This window comes from Giraffa tippelskirchi, chromosome 7, assembly GCF_054371585.1.
Source record: "Giraffa tippelskirchi isolate mGirTip1 chromosome 7, T2T-mGirTip1v1.2.pri, whole genome shotgun sequence".
Classification (NCBI taxonomy): Eukaryota; Metazoa; Chordata; class Mammalia; order Artiodactyla; family Giraffidae; genus Giraffa; species Giraffa tippelskirchi.
Genome location: NC_137281.1, coordinates 3,767,406 through 3,780,547, shown reverse-complemented (window position 1 = coordinate 3,780,547; position 13,142 = coordinate 3,767,406). Strand labels below are relative to the sequence as shown.

General features: G+C 44.2%; 1 protein-coding gene across 1 annotated transcript; it reads left to right on the top strand.

Annotated features, from left to right (window-relative positions):
* LOC145512521 (cationic amino acid transporter 3-like) lies at positions 1–5,723 on the top strand. The gene is made up of 11 exons (XM_081506360.1): positions 1–373; positions 1,175–1,333; positions 2,902–3,088; positions 3,284–3,396; positions 3,561–3,783; positions 3,950–4,089; positions 4,184–4,286; positions 4,477–4,673; positions 4,875–5,041; positions 5,322–5,430; positions 5,602–5,723. The coding sequence occupies exons 1-11, from the start codon at positions 1–3 to the stop codon at positions 5,721–5,723; spliced, it is 1,893 nt and encodes a 630-aa protein (XP_081362486.1).
* The last annotated feature ends 7,419 nt before the right edge of the window (positions 5,724–13,142 follow it).

The following is a 13,142-nucleotide window of genomic DNA, read 5'->3' as shown; positions in this document are numbered from 1 at the left end:
ATGTTGTGTCAGGATGTTCACCAATTTGGTCAGAAGCTGGTCCGCAGGCGGCAGCTGGAGCCCAGGGAGGAGTCTGAGGCTGGCAGGACCCACTGTCTGAACACCATGGACCTGACAGCCTTGGGTGTGAGCGGTACCCTGGGAGCCGGCGTGTACATCGTGGTTGGAGAGGTGGCTGTGTACGAAGCGGGACCAGCGATCGTCCTCTGCTTCTTGCTGGCTGGCCTGTCTACTCTTTTGTCCGGGCTCTGCTATGCGGAGTTGGTGGCCCGGGTACCACGCTCCGGTTCTGCCTATCGCTACAGCTACGTCACCGTGGGAGAACTGTGCGCCTTCATCATTGGCTGGAACCTCATCCTTTCCTTTGTTGTCGGTGAGATGGTGGGGTGGGGGAAGGCGTGGGGCTTAAGATCAGGAAATTCAGAGCTGGTATTGGAGTCATCACTGATTCATGACAACTTCGTTAATCCACATTGTGGGGGGACGTGGGTAACTGTGGCCGGAAACCCTATAACTGTATTCTAGTTAGGTCAGTTCTGCTCTCCTTAAATGACTGAACCAAGAACTGAGCAGGAAAAGGAACTGAAAGGAGTGGGTGATAAGGAGGCATGTCCCCCAGCCCCCAGGCCCTTCTCCTCACGATATTGAAGTCTCTGGTCTGCTGTTTCCTTTGTGGGCTTTTTGTTTACAATTCGACTTAAATTTTCACCCTCATCTCCCGGTCCTCTAGGTTCTACTTCCCTGTTACAGTTTTTGGCCTCATATTAATCTCCTCCTAACATATTAAATAGTTGACCTGTTTTGTGAATCTTCTGGGTCTACTCTGAGTGCCAAGTCGCTTGAATAACGTCCAACTCTTTGTGACCCCATGGACTGTAGCCTACCAGGCTCTGTCCATGGGATTCTCCAGGCAAGAACACTGGAGTGGGTTGCCATTTCCTACCACTGAGGATCTTCCCAACCCAGGGATTGAACCTGCATTTCTTATGTCTCCTACATTGGCAGGCGGGTTCTTTACCATTAGCGCTGCTTGGGAAGGGTATACTCTGTCCACTCCATAAAAGGGAACTTCCTAAGATTAGGTATTTTGTCTGTTTTTCCCCCCAGTACATCCCATGGTACATGATAGGGGTTCAATTTCTCTTTGTCAGTGAGTGTTCTCTTGCTGTTGCAGGCACTGCCAGTGAGGCCAGGGCCTGGAGCATTGCCTTTGACAGCCTCATTGGTAACCACATCTCTCAGGCGTTCCAGGGAACTTTCTCTCCGTATATGCCCTACTTCCTGGCCAGGCATCCAGACTTTTTTGCCCTGGTCCTGGTGCTGCTGCTCACAGGTGAGACGGGGTTTAGAGATAGAACGGGAAGAGTTGGGTGTGGAGGGGGAGCTGGGGTGAAGAAGGCTTGGAGTTCCAGAATGATGGGATAATTCAGTTTAGTCGCTCAGTCGTGTCCGACTCTTTGCGACCCCATGAAACGCAGCACGCCAGGCCTCCCTGTTCATCACCAGCTCCCAGAGTTTACCCAAACTCACGTCCATTGAGTCGGTGATGCCATCCAACCATCATCCCCTTCTCCTCCTGCTCTCAATCTTTCCCAGAATCAGGGTCTTTTCAAATGAGTCAGCTCTTTGCATCAGGTAGGACTGGAATGAACTGTCTGAGATAAGAGAGACAAGAAGCCAAGATACAAACCATTGTTTTCCACCCTTGGCACTACTGACATTCTGGGTGGAATCATTATTCGATGTGAGGGAGCTGTCTTATTCATTGTAAATTTTCTTTTCAGTCATTGTCAGCTGTTGATTAGAACCCTTGGTCTTTACTTACTAGATAACAACAATGCCCACCACCCAAATTATGACAATCAGAATGCCTCAAAATATTGCCAAGAGTCTCTTCAGAGACAAAATCATCCCCACCTGATAATCATTTACTTTAGGCCTACAAGTTTCTTCCTTGTACTGAGACTGAAGATATTTGTTTATTTGAGCAGAAATTCACACAAAATAAAATTAAACATTTTACCATATCCCCCCAGATTTTTTGAGATATAATTGAGATTGTTATTGTTGTTCTGTTGCTAAATTATGTCCAACTCTTTGCAACCCCATGAACTGCAGTATGCCAGGCTTCCCTGTCCTTCACTATCTCCCCAAGTTTGCTCAAACTCATGTCCATTGAGTTGATGATGCCATCCAACCATCTTATTCTCTGTCATCCCCTTCTCCTCCTGCCTTCAGTCTTCCCCAGCATTAGCATCTTTTCCAATAAGTTGGTTCTTCATATCAGGTGGCCAAAGTATTGGAGCTTCAGCTTCAAAATCAGTCCTTCCAATGAATATTCAGGGTTGATTTCCTTTAGGATTGACTGGCTTGATCTCGTTGCTGTCCAGGGAGCTCTCAAGAGTCTTCTCAAACACCACAGTTTGAAAGCATCAATTCTTCAGTGCTTAGGCTTCTTTACAGTTCAACTCTCACTTTCATACATAACTACTGGAAAAACCGCAACTTTGACTATAAAGACCTTTGTTGGCAAAGTGATGTCTCTGCTTTTTAAGGTGCTATCTAGATTTGTCATAGCTTGTCTTAATTGATATAAATATTATATAATTTTAAGATGCATAAAGTGATGTTGATCAATGTGTTTATTGTGAGATGATTGCCACAATAAGAAATTAACCGTCTTAAAGTGTACCATTCAGTGGCACTTAGTACATTCACAATGTTGTGCAACCAAACAGCTCCAAACATCTTCATCGCAACAGAAGGAAACCCTGTACCCACTGAGCAGTCACTGTCTGCCTTTCACCCACCTGTAAACCCCAGCCTATGACAACCACCAGTTTTCTTTGTGTGTCTATGGATTTAGTTATTTTGGATGTTTTATATTCCACCTTTCCACAGGACTACTGGTTCTGGGACTTCATGAATCAGTCATGCTTAACAAAGTGTTCGCAGGCTTGAACCTTTCTATTCTCATCTTCATCATCGTCTCTGGCTTCATTAAGGGAGACCTACACAACTGGAACCTCAAAAAACAGGACTACACGTTGAACACATCTGAATCCACTGACACCCCTAGGTTAGGAGAGTACTCTTGGCTGTAGTAATACCTGTGTATGTGATGTGCACAGCTGGGAACATGCTGGGGACCAAAGATATTGGGGCTGATGAATCCAAGGGTGGAGTCATGGAATCCAGGAGTGGTGATATTAACTGAGGATACCAGTAGAGATGGCTGAATTCATCTCACTCATGTTCTTCCTCATTCATTCTCTCATCTCAGCTTGGGTCCTCTGGGTGCTGGAGGGTTTACACCTTTTGGCATTGAAGGGATTCTCCATGGAATAGCAACATGCGTCTATGCCTTTGATGGCTTTGATGTCATTGCTACTACAGGTAACGTGGTCATTGTGTGTCTTATCAAGGGTCTGGGCAGTTTGGGCTGCCTTTGGGCATAGGGGTTGGAAGAAGTTTAGACTGCATTTGGAGATGAAAGGTAATTGGATTTTGTGCTTTCATTCCCGTGTGTTTACTGACCTAATACTCCACCCATCTTGCAGGGGTAGAAGCCAGAAATCCTCAGCGTTCCATCCCCATCAGCATCGTGATCACCATCTTGATCTGCTTTTTGGTGTATGTTGGTGGCTCAGCAGCACTCACCCTCATGGTGCCCTACTACCAGATTCATCCTGAGAGCCTCCTGCCACAGGCTTTCCTCGATGTTGGGTGGGGCCCCCTAAGATACGTCCTAGCTGCTGTCACCATCTGTGCTCTTTCATCCAGGTCAGTGTCAAAGCTTTCTCTCCACCCTCTGTCAGATTATCAGACATCGTAGCCTCGAATTCAGAAACAAAAGAGAATGACAGCTTACCCCATGTAGACTGGGGAGCAGAAACCCCAGTCTCTCCTGCCTCCCCCCTTCCTCCCACGTGTCCACGTTCTCTCCCAGCCTCCTGGGCACCATGTTCCCTATGCCTCGTGTGATCTACACAATGGCAGAGGATGGGCTCCTTTTCAGGAGACTTGCCCAAATCCATGCCCGCACACGAACCTCCATCTGGACCATCTTGGCTTCTGGAAGTCTTGCAGGTGAATAAACAAAACGTCTTTGATCAACTTTCTTAACTTGCATGTTTCCACGGTCTCACTCTCTCCCCCCACTTGGTTTGTGCCCTGACTTTAGCGGTCATGGCGTTACTCTTTGAGCTCACTGATCTTGCGGACCTCATGTCAATTGGAATCCTGCTCGCCTACTCCTTGGTGGCCTTTTCTGTGCTTGTCCTCAGGTGAGACCTCATGACACGTTGACTGGGGGTCTTTGACTGGTGGGGATTGATGCGGAGATGATCCTCTTCTGCCTTCATGCTGCCTTAAAAATGACCAACGATCGTTAATTTGGGAAAGAGGTGGAATCGTCTGGGTGATGTTGGATGAGTAAGGGATACTATGAATACTGCCTTAATATTTCTAATTCAGGTATCAACCAGAGCAGACTTTAAGCCAGAATGAGACAGGAGAAGAGGAAACAGATATTTCTCAGTTGGAAGCAAGACCTTTACAATCTGTACCTGAAGCAGAAAATTCAAGGATTCTGAAGACTCTGTGGTTCCCTACCAGCACCATCCCCACTCGGACATCTGGGTGGATTGTCTATGGCTGTGCCTTCCTGCTTGGTGAGCAGTGGGGTTTCTCTTTGGTTGTATTCTAAATTTGACAGTATGGGGAGGGCACTTTGTTTTGGCCAGTTGAGGAGGAATCGTGGAGATATGATGGCCCTTCCTGAGGGGGGCAGTTTTGAGATGGGTGTGACTCAAGGTCCTGACGTCTTTGTCTTCTGGAGTCCAGCCTGTTCTCCTCCACCTTGACCCATGCAGTTCTCCTGTTGATGGTCCTGAGCCTGATCCTGGCCCTGTTGACCAGCCGTATATTCTCTGGACTCTCAGTGTGTATGACAGTGGTCATGCTGCTGCTGCTGCTCATCACTGGGGTCACGGCCATCATCTGGAGGCAGCCCCAGAACCCCTCTCCTCTTCACTGCAAGGTAGGTGACCTTATGTGTCCACGCTCTCCACCTTGAGGAATGAAGGCTGCCTGCTCTGACATCTAAACGCTGTAGACTGGAACAGGAGTTGCTCCTGGAAGGGAAGTTGCTAAAACCAATTGACCCTTTCCCGATCCACGCTCAGCACTTTACACACACAGTCTCAGTAGACACTGAACACACAGCCTGTGTTGAACTGGAGTCTTCCTGTCCACGTGGAGTGGGGTCTCCCTTTCAGATGTCTGGGGTGTGTTCAGGGATGAACTGACTTTGCCCGCAGGTCCTTTGTTGGCCCATCTTCCCACTGGTGAGCATCTTTGTGAACTTTTACTTGATGATGCAGATGAACACGAGGACCTGGGTGCAGTTTGGCATCTGGATGGGGATTGGTGAGTGACTTTCTTCGAAACTGAGGCCCCTTGAGTGACTGAACTCAAGTGTCTTCCTACTACCTCTCCCCTAAACTGTCAGACGTGACAGTAGGCATAGGACAGCTACTGGGCTTTCGTAAGTGAGGAGAGCTCCTACTTTCCGTTCTCACTGTCTCATCTCCCTACTAGGGTCTGCCGTATACTTTGGATATGGGATCCAACACAGCCTGGGGGAGAACAATGAGCAACAGCCGCCGGCCTCCAACCCCCAAATGCTTGATGGAAACATCCCTGGTGATGAATCGTCTTAACCCCAGGACATAGATGCTGTGTGGAATCCCTCCAGACTCAGAGGTATCTTCCAGTTCAAGTGGCACTTTGAGCCTCTATGGAGCCTGAAGGTGAAATGCATTTACAACCATGTGCTTATTGCCAGCAGATAAAATGACTTCACTGTTGAATAATTTTGAAGTAAGCTTTTCAAAGCAACATATATATACAGAAAAGCACATGCTTCACAAGTGAGCCTCAAGGTGAATTGCCACAAAGAAAGTACAACAAAATAACCATCAACCAGAGAAAGTACTAAAATATTAACGGGTATATAAGAAGCACCTTCTTGTGTCTATTTCCACTGAAAACACAGAGGTTGTGACCTGGGAAGGAAATGTAGGTCAGTATATTTTCTGTCCAGGGTTATACTTTAAACATTAGGACAAAAATAGGTTGGAAGTAAAAGGAAGGGAGCAAACACACTGTACAAACAGTAACACATGCTAGGGCAGCTATCTTATTATAGAACAAAGTAGAGTTGAAGAAAAAGAGAATAACAGATAAAGTGGATCATTGAGTAATGATAAAGGGAAATGCTCATGTTAATCTCTTCCCCCAGCTTATTGAGATGTAGTGTAACATCGTCCAAATGATCATTTCTCTTTACTCTTCTGTGGTAGAACGTTAGAGATACACAACAGAGTTGATGAGAAAAAGTTCTTAATTGCGAAAACAACAACAAGGACACCGGCCTTGCTAGAGGAAGGGGAGTGGGATGGGAGGTAATAATTGGTTGATGAACGCTTACAGTTGGGTGAAGCTAAAAGATGGAAAATGAACCTGGAGAAACAAGATGAAAAGTGGTTGCTGCAGAACAGAATGCTTGAAACTGGGATCCTGGACTTTAATGACGTTGGTGATAATGATATAGAGGGTTGTTTGTGGGAATGAACAACTGAAGTAGAGTAAAAGGGGGATGGAAGTCAAGAAACTAAACAGCAAAATTATCAGATGGATTAAAGAATAAATGGAGGACGATTAACAGAATTAGAGATATCACTATCTTGTGAGTCTAACGAAATTACTGGCTTAGAAATTAATGGGGACTGAAACTGTCAGGTGAAACTTTGATGGAAGAGGCTGACGTCACCTGGTTGCCATTCTTCCCTCACTGATGTGGGACACCCAGGCATTGTGCTGCCCGGTGTGCTGTGATAAGCAGCACAGAACGCTTCCTGGAGCATAGCCTTGATGACAAACTGAATCAGCATATAATCAAGCCTCTAGAGCAACTCCCAGCTCACAGAAGATATAAAGGATAGATTCACATTTCAACTGAAGATGCAATCAGCCCAAACCAGAATGTGGGTAATTCTCCAGGAAAGAAAACGGTGCATTTTCATAACTATTAAATGGAATGGGGAATTCCCTGGTGGTCTAGTCATTAGGACTCCATTTTTCCACTGCAGGGTGTGTGGGTTCTGTCCCAAATGGGGCAACTAAGATCCCACAAGCTGCACAGTGCAACCCATAAAATAAATGATGTGACCCAAATTGGAGATTCATTCATTAATCAAATATGATTACCCATACAGGTATACACTGGAAATATTGCTCGTTGGGTCCAGGTGACCCAGTAAAAAAAATTGGCAATAAAAGGAGTCATACACAAATGTTTTAGTTTCCCCATGCATAGAAAAGTCATGTTTAAAAAAAAGTCATGTTATATTCTACTCAGTGTGCAATAGCATTTTGTTTAAAAAAAAGTACACACCTTGATTTAAAAATATTTTTTCTAAAATATGGTAAACATCAACTGACAACACAGTGGCCACAAATCAATTTGTAAAAAATGCAGTATTTGTAAAATGTAAAGCAAGTGTGTACATGTGAATATATCTGTACATAGTAAGATATGTATATGTCTAATTAAATGCATAAAATATGTATATAAGATATATGTATTAAAATATATTTTTAAATGTTCACAGTCTCTATGAAATTCACTGCATTTAGGTGTCTTGTATTTTTATTTGCTAAATCTCTCCTCCTCTTGGTCTCTTTGTATGCCCTCCGTGTTCTAATCACCTCTTCTTATGAGGATATCAGTCATATTGAGTTAGGGCCAACCCTAATGACCTCATTTAAATTTAATTACCTCTTTTAGGCCCTCTCACCAAATACAGTCACATTCTGTGGTCCTGGGAGTTAGGGTTTCAACAGAGGAATTTGAGAACAGGGAAATGCATTCAACTCACAACACTTTTGACCACCATTTTCTCCCCAGCAGCTGAAACAGTATCTGAAATGCAGAAAATGTTCAATTATATTTGATGAGATATATAATAAAAGAATCACATGTACATGTAATATTTTTTGTGCCCTGAAACAGAGAAAATTTTATTTTGCAGATGATATCAAGGGGAATGAACAGTATTCACTTGAAAAAAAATATTTTGTGAAACTAATTGAAATGGAAAATGAGAGCTTAAAGCTATGTTTAATCTATGAGCTTTGGTTTTTCCGGTAGTCTTGTATGAATGTGAGAGCTGGACCATAAAGAAGGCTGAGCACCAAAGAATTGAACTTTGGTGGTTTTGAACTGTGGTGCTGGAGAAGACTCTTGAGAGTCCCTTGGCCAGCAAGAAATTCAAACCAGTCAATCCTAAAGAAAATAATTCATTGGAATATTCATTGGAAGGGCTGATACTGAAGCTGAAGCTACAATACTTTGGCCACCTGATGCGAAGAACTGACTCATTGGAAAAGACCCTGATGCTGGGAAAGATTGAGGGCAGGAGTAGGAAGAGGTGGCAGAGTATGAAATGGTTAGACAGCATCACCGACTCAGTGGACAGGAGTTTGAGCAAACTCCAGGAGACAGTGAAGGACAGGGAAGCCTGGCATGCTGCAGTCCATGGAGTTGCAAAGAGTTGGATATGACTTCATGGATGAATGTAACAGCAACAAACTCCTAATTGGTGCTGAACTGGGCTTAGGGGTTCCCCACAATTGAGTGTCTCAGGTCACAAGCAGACTGTGCAAGGCCAAGTCGTGTAAATAAAACTGGGAGGGAGGAGGATTGACAGCTGGATCCCTAGTTTTACAGCCCCTCCTTTTCAGGGTTCTTGATGATCAAATGAATCTGTGTCCACAGAGGCAATCAAGAAAGAATCTACCATAGGGATAGAAAAAAATTTAATTTGAACCAAACTGAGGGCTATTGTTGGGAAGGCAACCTCTCAGAGAGCTCTGAGGAACTACTTTACTGAAGCATGGTTTCCAGCATCCTCTTACACCTCATCCAAACAAAGCTCATACATCAACACGACAGGGGGCATTCCTTCAAGGTTTCAAGAGAAACAGGCTTAGTACATAGACAGCGAGATAGCAGGACCCTGGTGTCCAGGAAGGGAACCTTATCTTGGAGGGAGTGTTACCGTGGACACCATGAAAAGGGAGTTACTCATTCTTATCTTCAAAACAGACTCTCTTTACCTCAATGGTTAAAGCAGATGAGCTGTGAGGGCTGGACAGGCTCTCTTAGTTCACACACAGTTCAAGCTGAACCATAAGAAAAAATGACTTTATACCTCAGTATGTGAATATTTCTCCATCACAAGCAGACAAAAATCTATATGATTCAGCCATTCTACTTCTGAAAGAGAAAGTGTTAGTCACTCACTCATGTCTGACTCTTTGCAACCCCATGGACTATAGCCCACCAGGCTCCTATGTCCCTGGAATTCTCCAGGCAAGAATACTAGAGTGGGTAGCCATTCCCTTCTCCAGGGGATCTTCCTGACCCAGGGATCGAACCTGGGTATTCCCACATGGCAGACAGATTCCTTACTGTCTGAGCCACCAGGGAAGCTCACTCTACGTCCAAGGCTATACCAAAAGAATTGAAAGCACACTCGGAAATAGGTATTTGTACACTCATTTTCATAGCAGCATTATTCACAAAACTAAAACATGAAAGCAATCCAAGTGTCCATTGACCAACATATGAATAAGCCAATGTGGTAGCTACATTGTTATTATCATTAAAAAGAGAAGGAATTCCAACACATGCTACAACATGAAAGAACTTGGTGGACATTTTACTAAGCTGAATTAACCTGACAGGAAATGACAAATATTCTGATTCGACTTAAATGAAGTATCTGGAGTGGTCAGATTCATAGCCACAGAGAGGAGGAGGGTAACTGCCAGGAAGTGGGAAAGGAGAAAGGGGGAATTGTTGCTGAATGGGAACCGAGTTGAACTTTTGTGAGATGAAAACAGTCCTGGAGTTTGGTTGCACAAAACGCGAATGTACTTGACACAAAATGCGAATGTATTTAAGATGACTAGACACTTAAAAATGGTTAAAATGGTCAATTTTATGTTATAGGTATTTTGCCACAATAAAAAAATAGCCCTCTCAGAACCTCCTCCTGAGGTAACCACATAAGTGTCAAGGGCTGATAGCAACACTGCTCCCTGCTCGCCCAGCCCCATCTCCACCCCAACAACCCAGGGGTTCAGGACTGTATTCTGTGCTCGGGACTCCCCGCTTCAGTTCTTGGAAATGTCTCAGCTCCAGCCCTGCAGGACTTAACCTCAGCCTTCCTGACTGACCCAGGGCTCCAGGCTCTGCTCCAAGGATCCAGTAAGTCTCGGGTCACCCTCTTCTGTAGGAGACTGGGCGCTGAGCTCACATCCTCCCAGAGAGACCTCTGCAACTCCAGAGTGCAGGGGGTCAGCCTGGCTCCTGACTGAGGGAGGAGAGACCCATTTTCTACACGAAAACAGAAGGAACTGAGAACTCAGTTTCGGTTTGTGTGTGTGAAGAGGTTGTGTGGGGGAGATTGCATTAGTGTCTGGAGTCTCTAGATGTGTTTGTTGAGTGGTGTTCAAACAATAAATATTACACTTACATAGAGTTTATGATATGTGGACCCCTGGATTCAGTCTCCTCTATACTGTGGGATCTCTGTGTTTTCTGGTTCTCCATCTGGGACTTGAACATTTGCAGATTCCTTGGGAAGACTGTGGTGATTTATATTAAATCACCTGGGGTTTATTACACCCAGCAAGTCTGTGAAGCCAGCTCTATTATTTATTATTCGGCAGCAATTTTCTAAAATGGTGGTAAAATACACATAACATAAAATTTGCTATCCAAACCTTGTTTAAGTGTACAGTTCCATACTATTAAGTCTATTGGCTGTCAAAACTGCTTGCCACTCAAAAGTTAACAGTGAATAGTCGAGAGGATAAGTTGGTAGAAAGGAGAGTTTGCTTTATTGTGGCAGCTGACAACTGGAGTAGGGGGACAGGGTGGGGAGAGAGTCCAAAGACTGACTCGCCAACTGATCATCAGTGGGCAAGGGTTTTAAAGGCAAGTAAGGGTGTATACATGGAGGAAGGGGGATACGTACAGAAACAGCACAGTCAGCTCTGACCAACATCCTGCAATTGGTTACGGGGTGGCCCGACCAGCATGTTTTGAGTACAGTTAATCTTTCATCCCGGGGTTGATTCGTTCCCATTTTTTGAGAACAGGTCTCAGAATTTTGGCAGGTTATGTCATGGCTACAGTCTGGTCATCCTGTAGTTAACGTCTCCACCCTGGGCTTTCAGTACCTGTAAGACAGCTCGCAGGATATGGCTCAGAATATTATCTATAGACCTTGAGAAGGAACTAAAGGTCCTTGACTTTGCTTAGTGACTAAACTATTATTATTTTGTCCTCTTTGTTTACTTTCCTTGGTTTCTGCATTTTCTCACTTCTCTGTTATCCTGTGGCTGAAATTGTTCTACAGACAAAAGGCAGGTAGAGGAATAGGGGATGGGGGGGGGGGGGAGAAGGACCATAGGATTCTGATCTATTTTTTTATTTACATTGCTATGCAGCAAATCTCCATAGCTCTTTTCATCTTGTAAAACTGAAACTGTGCCCCTGTTTAACACCCCATTTCCCCCTTCACCCCAGTCCCTGGAGAACCATGATTCAGAACTTTTTATCTCTATAATTTGATAACTCCATGTAATTAATGGAAGTGAAATCATATAATATTTGTATTCTTGTTACTGGCTTGTGTTACTTAGCATAGTGTCCTTAAGGTTCTCCATGTTGCAGCTTGTGTCAGAATTTCTTGATTTTTTAAGGCTGAATACTATTCCACTGTAGTACAGGCTACATTGCATGTATCTATTTCTTCATGAATGGACATTGGGACTGCTTCCATCTTTCAGCTATTGTAAATAACGTTGCTGTGAATGTGGGTATACAAGTTTCTCTCTGAGACCTTAATCTCAGTTCCCTTGGGTGTATACCCATAACTGAAATTAGCTGGATCATATGGTAATTCCACTTTTAATCTTCTGAGGAACCACCATACTTTATCTACAGCAACTGCAGTGTTTTACATTCATACTCACAGCGCACAAGGTTTTAGTAGCAAGCATTTGAACAGAAAGAAACATAGGTCCAGAGAAATATATGATTTGTTCAAAGGCATAAGGGTGATCATGGAGCCAATATTCTGATCAGTTGCCTGGCTCTTTGAATGCTTGCTCTTAACCAAAATGATAAACTTGGACTTCGGAGTCTCAGGGGTGGAAGTCCTGCAGAGCTGTGTAGTGAGGAGACATTTCATGATCCAAAGGAGCAGGAAACAGAGTCCTGTCATTTCTGATTCAGAATGAAGGTTAGTCCCCCCCATCCCTTCCCTGCAGGCATTTGGGAGACCACTCAGGTTTGATGCTTTAACTGAGCTGGGATAGAGTCTGTGCCTCCTACAGATTACATCTCCTTCTGCCCCAGAGCAGAGATCCTATTCCATTTCCCTCTGCAAGTAATGGAACAGAAATCAACCAGGTTTCAGAATCCTTGGTGAAGAAATGTATGGAGTCTGAGCACTCTGATCAGCAAGTTCCTAAAACGGTCACCTCACTCAGATTGAGAAAGGGAGTAAACAATGATAATACTATTCACTGTTTTATACAGGAAAAGAGACAAAGATTGTACATAGTTTGTGCAAAATAAGACAAGCTAATATGTAGTATAGTTGGATTTGAACCAACAGAGCTGGTTGATTTCAATCCAAAGATCAGCCTCTTCATCCACTCAACTCATGCCAATCAAGCAGCTGCTGTGTCAGGTCCTTCGTTGGTGTCGGAGCCAGCCGACGAGTCAACGTAGGCACGGACGGGACGCGGGATTCTTCGGCGCAGAAAGAGACAAACACAGAGACACAGAGAGACACAGACACAGCGGGGCGTTGAGAGGATCACTGCAACCTGTAATGCCAGTGATGCCTGTTTATTTTTACACACAGGATTTTATACCCTTATACCATCATCAAAAATCACCTAAGTAACATGCATCAGAAATCACCTTAGTAACATAAATCCATCAATCAAGATCCCATGATTATCTTATGATTTGTATCTCAAAACTCAGGTAA